This window comes from Coregonus clupeaformis, chromosome 11 (assembly GCF_020615455.1).
Source record: "Coregonus clupeaformis isolate EN_2021a chromosome 11, ASM2061545v1, whole genome shotgun sequence".
NCBI classification, from domain to species: Eukaryota; Metazoa; Chordata; class Actinopteri; order Salmoniformes; family Salmonidae; genus Coregonus; species Coregonus clupeaformis.
In genome coordinates this window covers 28,769,484-28,782,498 of record NC_059202.1, presented here as the reverse complement: position 1 = coordinate 28,782,498, position 13,015 = coordinate 28,769,484, and the positions used below count along the sequence as shown (strand labels likewise).

General features: G+C 46.3%; 1 protein-coding gene across 1 annotated transcript in view; it reads left to right on the top strand.

The window, feature by feature from the left end:
* The window catches only part of LOC121537619 (sushi, nidogen and EGF-like domain-containing protein 1), a 101,058-nt gene that overhangs the window by 67,198 nt on the left and 20,845 nt on the right, over positions 1 to 13,015 (top strand). The window contains exon 11 of the mRNA XM_041845203.2: positions 10,914 to 11,006. Within this exon, the coding sequence (XP_041701137.2) occupies positions 10,914 to 11,006 (93 nt within the window). The remainder of the gene's footprint in view (positions 1 to 10,913; positions 11,007 to 13,015) is intronic.

The following is a 13,015-nucleotide window of genomic DNA, read 5'->3' as shown; positions in this document are numbered from 1 at the left end:
CCCACCCCAATGATATTAATCACTGTTGCAGTTGTTCAAATGTGTATATTATTACTTTTTTATTTAAATGTTTTTATTTAACTTGGTCCCCCTCAATAATAAAGTGCTGCTCTGCCTTCTTAACAGCACTATCAACAAGGCAGGTCCTACAGGCCCTAGTTTTTTCGCACCTGGACTACTGTTCAGTCGTGTGGTCAGGTGCCACAAAGAGGGACTTAGGAAAATTGCAATTGGCTCAGAACAGGGCAGCACGGCTGGCCCTTGGATGTACACAGAGTGCAAACATTAATAATATGCATGTCAATCTCTCCTGGCTCAAAGTGGAGGAGAGATTGACTTTGTCACTACTTGTATTTGCGAGAGGTCTTGACATGTTGAAAGCACCGAGCTGTCTGTTTAAACTACTAGCACACAGCTCAGACACCCATGCATACCCCACAAGACATGCCACCAGAGGTCTCTTCACAGTCCCCAAGTCCAGAACAGACTATGGGAGGCGCACAGTACTACATAGAGCCATGACTACATGGAACTCTATTCCACATCAGGTAACTCATGCAAGCAGTAGAATCAGATTTAAAAAACAAATAAAAATACACCTTATGGAACAGCGGGGACCGTGAAGCAACACAAACATAGGCACAGACACATGCATACACACACATGATAACATACACAACACACACACACGTACACATGGATTTTGTGTTGTAGATGGGTGGTAGTGGAGTAGGGGCCTGAGGGCACACACTTAGTGTGTTGTGAATTCTGTAATGAATGGATTGTAATGTTTTACAATTTGTATATAACTGCCTTGATTTTGCTGGACCCCAGGAAGAGTAGCTGCTGCCTTGGCAGGAACTAATGAGGATCCATAATAAATACAAATAAAAATAGTCATGCTGCTCCTCTATGGTCATGCACACTCTTTGCATTCTCTCAACCAGCTTCACCTGGAATGCTTTTCCAACAGTCTTGAAGGAGTTCCCACATATGCTGAGCACTTGTTGGCTGCTTTTCCTTCACTCTCTGCGGTCCGACTCATCCAAAACCATCTCAATTGGGTTGAGGTCGGGGGATTGTGGAGGCCAGGTCATCTGATGCAGCACTCCATCCCTCTCCTTCTTGGTCAAATAGCCCTTACACAGCCTGGAGGTGTGTTGGGTCATTGCCCTGTTGAAAAACAAATGACAGTCCCACTAAGCCCAAACCAGATGGGATGGCGTATCGCTGCAGAATGCTTTGGTAGCCACGCTGGTTACGGTAAGTGTGCCTTGAATTCTAAATTAATCACGGACAGTGTCACCAGCAAAGCACCCCCACACAATAACACCTCCTCCTCCATGCTTTACGGTGGGAAATACACATGCGGAGATCATCCGTTCATCCACACCACGTCTCACAACGACACGGCGGTTGGAACCAAAAATCTCAAATTTGGACTCCAGACCAAAGGACAATTTTCCACCGGTCTAATGTCCATTGCTCATGTTTCTTGGCCCAAGCAAGTCTCTTCTTCTTATTGATGTCCTTTATTAGTGATTTCTTTGCAGCAATTTGACCATGAAAGCGTGATTCACACTGTGTCCTCTGAACAGTTGATGTTGAGATGTGTCTGTTACTTGAACTCTGTGAAGCATTTATTTGGGCTGCAATTTCTGAGGCTGGTAACTCTAATGAACGTATCCTCTGCTGCAGAGGTAACTCTGGGTCTTCCATTCCTGTGGCGGTCCTCATGAGAGCCAGTTTCATCATAGCGCTTGATGGTTTTTGCGACTGCACTTGAAGAAACATTCAAAGTTCTTGAAATGTTCTGTATTGACTGACCTTCATGTCTTAAAGTAATGATTGACTGTCATTTCTATTTGCTTATTTGAGCTGTTCTTGCCATAATATGGACTTGGTCTTTTACCAAATAGGGCTCAAACGCATTAAGAAGGAAAGAAATTCCACAAATTAACTTTTAAGAAGGTACACCTGTTAATTGAAATGCATTCCAGGTGACTACCTCAGGAAGCTGGTTGAGAGTGCCAAGTGTTTTCAAAGCTGTCATCAAGGCAAAGGGTGGCTATTTGAAGAATCTCAAATATAAAATATATTTTGATTTGTTTAACACTTTTTTTGGTTACTACATGATTCCATATGTGTTATTTCATAGTTTTGATGTCTTCACAATTATTCTACAAATGTAGAAAATAGTAAAAAATAAAGAAAAACCCTGGAATGAGTAGGTGTGTCCAAACTATTGACTGGTAGTGTATATGTACATATCTACCTCAATTACCTCGTACCCCTGCATATCGACTCAGTACTGGTAACCCGTGAATATATCCAAGTTATCGTTACTCAAGTGTATATATATTATTTGTGTTGTTATCTTTCTATAATTGTTCTATTGTTTTCTCTGCATTGTTGTGAAGGGCCCGTCAGTAAAGCAGTTTCACTGTTAGTCTACACCTGTTGTGATTCGGTTTGATCCCACAGGAATGTGCCTCAGTGCCCTGGAAGAGGGAAAAGACTGTCTGGTCCACCCTGTTCTGCTGTGATGATGGAGGATGTTCATCTGTACCGCACAGTTTACTACGGGAACCTGGGGGAACAACAGTCCATTTTGGGAATAATTGCTTTATGGCGCATTTTATTAGTTTACTTACAAGGGGAAGTGCCGCTTTGTCTAGACTTGAAAGGACAGGAGCCTCTGTCTAGGCTGGAGCTGATGGTTGGGATTTATTCCGGTAGTTTCCTCGGACAAGGCTGGTATAATATGCCTGGCAGCAGGGCAGCAGAGTAGCGCAGAGCAGTGGCAAACTATTCCTTATATAGTGCACTACTTTTGACCAGGAAACTCTGACATTTTGTGTCCCAAATGGCACCCTATTCCCTACATAGTGCACTGCTTTTGACCAGAGGACTCTAAATGTATCCCAAATGGCACCCTAGTCCCTAGTTCCTACTACTGCTAGTCAAAAGTAGTGCACTATGGGAAATATGGTGCAATTTGGCTCTGCCAAATTCAGCACTGACTCTGCCAAACTCAGCACTGACTCTGCCACTTACTCCTCTGGATGAGGTCCATGGCACAACTCTGTGGTCCTCCTGTCTGCTCTATGGTCCTCCTGTCTGCTCTATGGTCCTCCTGTCTGCTCTATGGTCCTCCTGTCTGCTCTATGGTCCTCCTGTCTGCTCTATGGTCCTCCTGTCTGCTCTATGGTCCTCCTGTCTGCTCTATGGTCCTCCTGTCTGCTCTATGGTCCTCCTGTCTGCTCTGTGGTCCTCCTGTCTGCTCTATGGTCCTCCTGTCTGCTCTATGGTCCTCCTGTCTGCTCTACGGTCCTCCTGTCTGCTCTATGGTCCTCCTGTCTGCTCTATGGTCCTCCTGTCTGCTCTATGGTCCTCATGTCTGCTCTATGGTCCTCCTGTCTGCTCTATGGTCCTCCTGTCTGCTCTATGGTCCTCCTGTCTGCTCTATGGAACAGCTGTCTGCTCTATGGTCCTCCTGTCTGCTCTATGGTCCTCCTGTCTGCTCTACGGTCCTCCTGTCTGCTCTATGGTCCTCCTGTCTGCTCTATGGTCCTCCTGTCTGCTCTATGGTCCTCCTGTCTGCTCTACGGTCCTCCTGTCTGCTCTATGGTCCTCCTGTCTGCTCTATGGTCCTCCTGTCTGCTCTATGGTCCTCCTGTCTGCTCTATGGTCCTCCTGTCTGCTCTATGGTCCTCCTGTCTGCTCTACAGTCCTCCTGTCTGCTCTATGGTCCTCCTGTCTGCTCTATGGTCCTCCTGTCTGCTCTATGGTCCTCCTGTCTGCTCTACAGTCCTCCTGTCTGCTCTATGGTCCTCCTGTCTGCTCTATGGTCCTCCTGTCTGCTCTATGGTCCTCCTGTCTGCTCTACAGTCCTCCTGTCTGCTCTATGGTCCTCCTGTCTGCTCTATGGTCCTCCTGTCTGCTCTACAGTCCTCCTGTCTGCTCTATGGTCCTCCTGTCTGCTCTATGGTCCTCCTGTCTGCTCTATGGTCCTCCTGTCTGCTCTACAGTCCTCCTGTCTGCTCTATGGTCCTCCTGTCTGCTCTATGGTCCTCCTGTCTGCTCTATGGTCCTCCTGTCTGCTCTACAGTCCTCCTGTCTGCTCTATGGTCCTCCTGTCTGCTCTATGGTCCTCCTGTCTGCTCTACAGTCCTCCTGTCTGCTCTATGGTCCTCCTGTCTGCTCTACAGTCCTCCTGTCTGCTCTATGGTCCTCCTGTCTGCTCTATGGTCCTCCTGTCTGCTCTATGGTCCTCCTGTCTGCTCTATGGTCCTCCTGTCTGCTCTATGGTCCTCCTGTCTGCTCTATGGTCCTCCTGTCTGCTCTGTGGTCCTCCTGTCTGCTCTATGGTCCTCCTGTCTGCTCTATGGTCCTCCTGTCTGCTCTATGGTCCTCCTGTCTGCTCTATGGTCCTCCTGTCTGCTCTATGGTCCTCCTGTCTGCTCTATGGTCCTCCTGTCTGCTCTGTGGTCCTCCTGTCTGCTCTATGGTCCTCCTGTCTGCTCTATGGTCCTCCTGTCTGCTCTACGGTCCTCCTGTCTGCTCTATGGTCCTCCTGTCTGCTCTATGGTCCTCCTGTCTGCTCTATGGTCCTCATGTCTGCTCTATGGTCCTCCTGTCTGCTCTATGGTCCTCCTGTCTGCTCTATGGTCCTCCTGTCTGCTCTATGGAACAGCTGTCTGCTCTATGGTCCTCCTGTCTGCTCTATGGTCCTCCTGTCTGCTCTACGGTCCTCCTGTCTGCTCTCACGGTCCTCCTGTCTGCTCTATGGTCCTCCTGTCTGCTCTATGGTCCTCCTGTCTGCTCTACGGTCCTCCTGTCTGCTCTATGGTCCTCCTGTCTGCTCTATGGTCCTCCTGTCTGCTCTATGGTCCTCCTGTCTGCTCTACAGTCCTCCTGTCTGCTCTATGGTCCTCCTGTCTGCTCTATGGTCCTCCTGTCTGCTCTATGGTCCTCCTGTCTGCTCTACGGTCCTCCTGTCTGCTCTATGGTCCTCCTGTCTGCTCTATGGTCCTCCTGTCTGCTCTATGGTCCTCCTGTCTGCTCTACAGTCCTCCTGTCTGCTCTATGGTCCTCCTGTCTGCTCTATGGTCCTCCTGTCTGCTCTACAGTCCTCCTGTCTGCTCTATGGTCCTCCTGTCTGCTCTATGGTCCTCCTGTCTGCTCTATGGTCCTCCTGTCTGCTCTACAGTCCTCCTGTCTGCTCTATGGTCCTCCTGTCTGCTCTATGGTCCTCCTGTCTGCTCCTCCTGTCTGCTCTATGGTCCTCCTGTCTGCTCTACAGTCCTCCTGTCTGCTCTATGGTCCTCCTGTCTGCTCTATGGTCCTCCTGTCTGTTCTACAGTCCTCCTGTCTGCTCTATGGTCCTCCTGTCTGCTCTACAGTCCTCCTGTCTGCTCTATGGTCCTCCTGTCTGCTCTATGGTCCTCCTGTCTGCTCTATGGTCCTCCTGTCTGCTCTATGGTCCTCCTGTCTGCTCTATGGTCCTCCTGTCTGCTATATGGTCCTCCTGTCTGCTCTGTGGTCCTCCTGTCTGCTCTGTGGTCCTCCTGTCTGCTCTATGGTCCTCCTGTCTGCTCTATGGTCCTCCTGTCTGCTCTATGGTCCTCCTGTCTGCTCTATGGTCCTCCTGTTTGCTCTATGGTCCTCCTGTCTGCTCTATGGTCCTCCTGTCTGCTCTATGGTCCTCTTGTCTGCTCTATGGTCCTCCTGTCTGCTCTATGGTCCTCCTGTCTGCTCTATGGTCCTCCTGTCTGCTCTATGGTCCTCCTGTCTGCTCTATGGTCCTCCTGTCTGCTCTATGGTCCTCCTGTCTGCTCTATGGTCCTCCTGTCTGCTCTATGGTCCTCCTGTCTGCTCTACGGTCCTCCTGTCTGCTCTATGGTCCTCCTGTCTGCTCTATGGTCCTCCTGTCTGCTCTATGGTCCTCCTGTCTGCTCTACGGTCCTCCTGTCTGCTCTATGGTCCTCCTGTCTGCTCTACGGTCCTCCTGTCTGCTCTACGGTCCTCCTGTCTGCTCTATGGTCCTCCTGTCTGCTCTACGGTCCTCATGTCTGCTCTATGGTCCTCCTGTCTGCTCTACGGTCCTCCTGTCTGCTCTATGGTCCTCCTGTCTGCTCTATGGTCCTCCTGTCTGCTCTACGGTCCTCCTGTCTGCTCTACGGTCCTCCTGTCTGCTCTATGGTCCTCCTGTCTGCTCTACGGTCCTCCTGTCTGCTCTATGGTCCTCCTGTCTGCTCTACGGTCCTCCTGTCTGCTCTATGGTCCTCCTGTCTGCTCTACGGTCCTCCTGTCTGCTCTATGGTCCTCCTGTCTGCTCTACGGTCCTCCTGTCTGCTCTATGGTCCTCCTGTCTGCTCTACGGTCCTCCTGTCTGCTCTACGGTCCTCCTGTCTGCTCTACGGTCCTCCTGTCTGCTCTATGGAACAGCTGCTTGCTGCATAAACCACATGACACATCCTGTGTTATTGTACTACTACCTCTAATACTATTTCACCTCCTTAGAGGGAAATATCATACTGTACCATGCATCCCAAATGGTACCCTATTTCCTATAGGCCCTGGTCAAGAGTAGTGCACTAAATAGGGAATGGGGTATCATTTGGGATGCAGGCTATGTGTGTGTTAGTAAATGGACAATGTGTTTTCAAAACTGGTGGGTAGGTTCTCCCGTGGGATGTTGGTTTCCCCCACCGAGGCTGAAGTCCTGTAGCCACGGTCAACACAGATTTATTTCTCAGCCCCAAAAGCTCTTTAATAGTATGTGAGCCATTGCAAATCCATGCTACTCCTCACCCTTGAGCTGAAGAAACTCTCAAGGCTTATATAGACTCTCCTAAATCGCCCAAATACTTTCCTGCTTGGCTCACTTGGAAGGCCCTGTGGAAAAAGGAGTAGGATCAAATCAAATCAAATCAAATCACATGTTGTTTGTCACATGCGCCGAATACAACAGGTGTAGACCTTACAGTGAAATGCTTACTTACAAGCCCTTAACCAACAATGCAGTTTTAAGAAAAAATAAGGGTTAAGTAAAAAATAGATAAGTAGCGAGGCTATATACAGGGGGTACCAGTACAGAGTCAATGTGCAGGGGTACAGGTTAGTCAAGGTAATTGAGGAAATATGTACATGTGGGTTGAGGTAGAGAGAAAGTAGCAGAAGAGAGGGAAGGAGAGAGGGAAGGAGAGAAAGAAGGAGAGAGAGAAGGAGAGAGAGAATGAGGGAGAGAAGGAGGGAGGGAAGGAAGGAGAGAGAGAGAAGGAGAGAGAGAAGGAGAGAGGGAAGGAGAGAGAGAATGAGAGAGAGAAGGAGAGAGGGAAGGAGAGAGAAGGAGGGAGAGAAGGAGGGAGGGAAGGAAGGAGAGAGAGAGAAGGAGAGAGAGAAGGAGAGAGAGAAGGAGAGGGGGAAGGAGAGAGGAGGGAGAGAAGGAGGGAGGGAAGGAAGGAGAGAGAGAGAGAAGGAGAGAGAGAAGGAGAGAGGGAAGGAGAGAGAGAAGGAGAGAGGGAAGGAGAGAGAAGGAGGGAGAGAAGGAGGGAGGGAAGGAAGGAGAGAGAGAGAGAAGGAGAGAGAGAAGGAGAGAGGGAAGGAGACAGAGAAGGAGAGAGAGAAGGAGAGAGAGAAGGAGAGAGAGAGAAGGAGAGAGGGAAGGAGGGAGAAAAGGAGGGAGGGAAGGAAGGAAGGAGAGAGAGAAGGAGAGAGAGAGAAGGAGAGAGAGAAGGAGAGAGGGAAGGAAAGAGAGAAGGAGAGAGGGAAGGAGAGAGAAGGAGGGAGAGAAGGAGGGAGGAAAGGAAGGAGAGAGAGAGAAGGAGAGAGAGAAGGAGAGAGGGAAGGAGAGAGAGAGAAGGAGAGAGAGAAGGCGAGAGGGAAGGAGAGAGGGAGGGAGGGAAGGAGCGAGAGAAGGAGAGAAAATGAGAGAGAGAAGGAGAGAGAGAAGTAGACGAGAGAAGGATGGAGGGAAGTAGAGAGAGAAGGAGAGAGGGAAGTAGAGAGAGAAGGAGAGAGGGAAGGAGAGAGAGAAGGAGAGAGAGAAGTAGACGAGAGAAGGAGAGAGAGAAGTAGACGAGAGAAGGAGAGAGGGAAGTAGAGAGAGAAGGAGAGAGGGAAGGAGAGGAGAAGGAGAGAGGGAAGTAGAGAGAGAAGGAGAGAGGAAAGGAGAGAGAGAAGGAGAGAGAGAAGGTAACAGGACACAGGATGGGAGGAGAGCCTCCTAATCGGTCCTCCTAGATCAAAGAGAAAACACACACACACACACACACGGCCAATGGAAACCTCTCCAGCTAATTAACAGTTCATTAATTGCCACAGGGGGCATAGCTCCATTTTGATCACGAGTGTATCCCAAATGGCACCCTATCCCCTGGAATAGTAGTGCACTACTATTGACCAGGGCCCATTTGGCTTTGGTCAAAAAAAGTACACTATATAGGAAATAGGGTGAAATTCGGGACGCAGCCCACAAAACATGTTCCATATCATCAGAAAAAGAACACCCAGCCGTCCTCTTTTCTCCGATCCCCCCTGACTTCAAAGGGAAGTCATTTAGCAGTGATATATCCACTTCCTTTGATCCTCACTGCTGCAATTCAGAGGCAGAGAGAGGAGAGAAAAATGTAAATATTCCTTTATTTAGCAGTGATACAGCCACTTCCTTTATTTAGCAGTGATACAGCCACTTCCTTTATTTAGTGGTGATACAGCCACTTCCTTTATTTAGCGGTGATACAGCCACGTCCTTTATTTAGCGGTGATACAGCCACTTCCTTTATTTAGCAGTGATACAGCCACTTCCTTTATTTAGCGGTGATACAGCCACTTCCTTTATTTAGCGGTGATACAGCCACTTCCTTTATTTAGCGGTGATACAGCCACTTCCTTTATTTAGCAGTGATACAGCCACTTCCTTTATTTAGCAGTGATACAGCCACTTCCTTTATTTAGCAGTGATACAGCCACTTCCTTTATTTATCAGTGATACAGCCACTTCCTTTATTTAGCAGTGATACAGCCACTTCCTTCATTTAGCAGTGATACAGCCACTTCCTTTATTTAGCGGTGATACAGCCACTTCCTTTATTTAGCAGTGATACAGCCACTTCCTTTATTTAGCGGTGATACAGCCACTTCCTTTATTTAGCAGTGATACAGCCACTTCCTTTATTTAGCGGTGATACAGCCACTTCCTTTATTTAGCGGTGATACAGCCACTTCCTTTATTTAGCGGTGATACAGCCACTTCCTTTATTTAGCAGTGATACAGCCACTTCCTTTATTTAGCGGTGATACAGCCACTTCCTTTATTTAGCGGTGATACAGCCACTTCCTTTATTTAGCAGTGATACAGCCACTTCCTTTATTTAGCGGTGATACAGCCACTTCCTTTATTTAGCAGTGATACAGCCACTTCCTTTATTTAGCAGTGATACAGCCACTTCCTTTATTTAGCAGTGATACAGCCACTTCCTTTATTTAGCGGTGATACAGCCACTTCCTTTATTTAGCAGTGATACAGTCACTTCCTTTATTTAGCGGTGATACAGCCACTTCCTTTATTTAGCGGTGATACAGCCACTTCCTTTATTTAGCGGTGATACAGCCACTTCCTTTATTTAGCGGTGATACAGCCATTTCCATTGATCCAAACTGCTGCAAGTAGGAGGCAGAGAGAGGAAAATAAAAATCATTCTTCCAGTTTGGACTGAAGGAAGGGGACATGCAGCCTGCTGACTGACTGACAAAGTGACTGGGAATGGTCTGGGAAAGTCCCCTGTAGCTCAGTTGGTATGTAAATATAATGTATGAATAATGTAATGTAAATGAATGGTCTGGTCCTGTGAACTAGAACTAGCTATGAGATAAAGATGTAGAGAAGATTAATGGTCCTGAATCAATGGGACATATTGTGATGAGGTGGTGTTGAAGAATAACAGGCTTTATTACAGACAGACAGACAGACAGACAGACAGACAGACAGACAGACAGACAGACAGACAGACAGAGAACACATGTTGGCCGTCTAGCTATACCTTCAATGTTGATGTTCTCTGGGACTGGGACTGGGGTGCTGTTAATGTTCTCTGGGACTGGGGTGCTGTTGATGTTCTCTGGGACTGGGGTACTGTTGATGTTCTCTGGGACTGGGGTACTGTTGATGTTCTCTGGGACTGGGGTGCTGTTGATGTTCTCTGGGACTAGGATACTGTTGATGTTCTCTGGGACTGGGGTGCTGTTGATGTTCTCTGGGACTGGGGTACTGTTGATGTTCTCTGGGACTGGGGTACTGTTGATGTTCTCTGGGACTGGGGTGCTGTTGATGTTCTCTGGGACTAGGATACTGTTGATGTTCTCTGGGACTGGGGTGCTGTTGATGTTCTCTGGGACTGGGGTACTGTTGATGTTCTCTGGGACTGGGGTGCTGTTGATGTTCTCTGGGACTAGGATACTGTTGATGTTCTCTGGGACTGGGGTACTGTTGATGTTCTCTGGGACTGGGGTGCTGTTGATGTTCTCTGGGACTAGGATACTGTTGATGTTCTCTGGGACTGGGGTGCTGTTAATGTTCTCTGGGACTGGGGTACTGTTGATGTTCTCTGGGACTGGGATGCTGTTGATGTTCTCTGGGACTGGGGTGCTGTTGATGTTCTCTGGGACTGGGATACTATTGATGTTCTCTGGGACTGGGATGCTGTTGATGTTCTCTGGGACTGGGATACTGTTGAAGCTGCCTCTCAAAACATGTTACAGACCTCTGAGGTTGTACATGTAGCTTATAAATGGCTACCTCTGTCATCCTGTAGCAAGTGACCCAACAGGCTATGAGCTGTTTTGTGGCTTTGAACTTTTGAGTCAGTGTCTGTGACCTCTTCTCTTCTGTCTGTGTCTGTCATCCACAGAGGAGTGTCTGTGCCAGAATGGTGGCGTCTGTGTGGAAGTGAATGGGACCTGTGACTGCCCCTCGGGCTTCACCGGACTCTACTGTCAGTTTGGTACGTATCATATCATATTATAAACTGGATGGTTCGAGCCCTGAATGCTGATTGGCTGACAGCCGTGGTATATCAGACCGTATACCACAGGTATGACAAAACATTTATTTTTACTACTCTAATTACGTTGGTAACCAGTTTATATAATAGCAATAAGGCACCTCAGGGGTTTGTGGTATATGGTCAATATACCACGGCTAAGGGATTTATCCAGGCACTCCGCGTTGTGTCGTGCTTAAGAACAGCCCTTAGCTGTGGTATATTGAATATATACCACACCCCCTCGGGCCTTATTGCTCAATTATACACTGGACTCTACTGTCGGTTTGGTACATATCATATTGTATTATACACTGGACTTAACTGTCAGTTTGGTACATATCATATTGTATTATACACTGGACTTAACTGTCAGTTTGGTACATATCATATTAAACACTGGACTCTACTGTCAGTTTGGTACATATCATATATATCATATTAAACACTGGACTCTACTGTCAGTTTGGTATATATTATATTATATTATATTATATTATATTATATTAAACACAGGACTCTACTGTCAGTTTGGTACATATCATATTATATTATATTATACACTGGACTCTACTGTCAGTTTGGTATATATCATATTATATTATATTATACACTGGACTCTACTGTCAGTTTGGTATATATTATATTATATTATATTATATTATATTATACACTGGACTCTACTGTCAGTTTGGTACATATTATATTATATTATATTATATTATATTATACACTGGACTCTACTGTCAGTTTGGTATATATCATATTATATTATATTATACACTGGACTCTACTGTCAGTTTGGTATATATTATATTATATTATATTATATTATATTATACACTGGACTCTACTGTCAGTTTGGTATATATTATATTATATTATATTATATTATACACTGGACTCTACTGTCAGTTTGGTATATATTATATTATATTATATTATATTATATTATACACTGGACTCTACTGTCAGTTTGGTACATATCATATTATATTATATTATACACTGGACTCTACTGTCAGTTTATAATATATCATATAATATGCCATTTAGCAGACGCTTTTATCCAAAGCGACTTACAGTCATGTATGCATACATTTTTACATATGTTTGGTACATATCATTTTATATTATATTATACACTGGACTCTACTGTCAGTTTATAATATATCATATAATATGCCATTTAGCAGACGCTTTTATCCAAAGCGACTTACAGTCATGTATGCATACATTTTTACATACAGTGGGGAAAAAAAGTATTTAGTCAGCCACCAATTGTGCAAGTTCTCCCACTTAAAAAGATGAGAGAGGCCTGTAATTTTCATCATAGGTACACGTCAACTATGACAGACAAAATGAGAATTCTTTTTCCAGAAAATCACATTGTAGGATTTTTAATGAATTTATTTGCAAATTATGGTGGAAAATAAGTATTTGGTCAATAACAAAAGTTTCTCAATACTTTGTTATATACCCTTTGTTGGCAATGACACAGGTCAAACGTTTCCTGTAAGTCTTCACAAGGTTTTCACACACTGTTGCTGGTATTTTGGCCCATTCCTCCATGCAGATCTCCTCTAGAGCAGTGATGTTTTGGGGCTGTCGCTGGGCAACACGGACTTTCAACTCCCTCCAAAGATTTTCTATGGGGTTGAGATCTGGAGACTGGCTAGGCCACTCCAGGACCTTGAAATGCTTCTTACGAAGCCACTCCTTCGTTGCCCGGGCGGTGTGTTTGGGATCATTGTCATGCTGAAAGACCCAGCCACGTTTCATCTTCAATGCCCTTGATGATGGAAGGAGGTTTTCACTCAAAATCTCACGATACATGGCCCCATTCATTCTTTCCTTTACACGGATCAGTCGTCCTGGTCCCTTTGCAGAAAAACAGCCCCAAAGCATGATGTTTCCACCCCCATGCTTCACATTAGGTATGGTGTTCTTTGGATGCAACTCAGCATTCT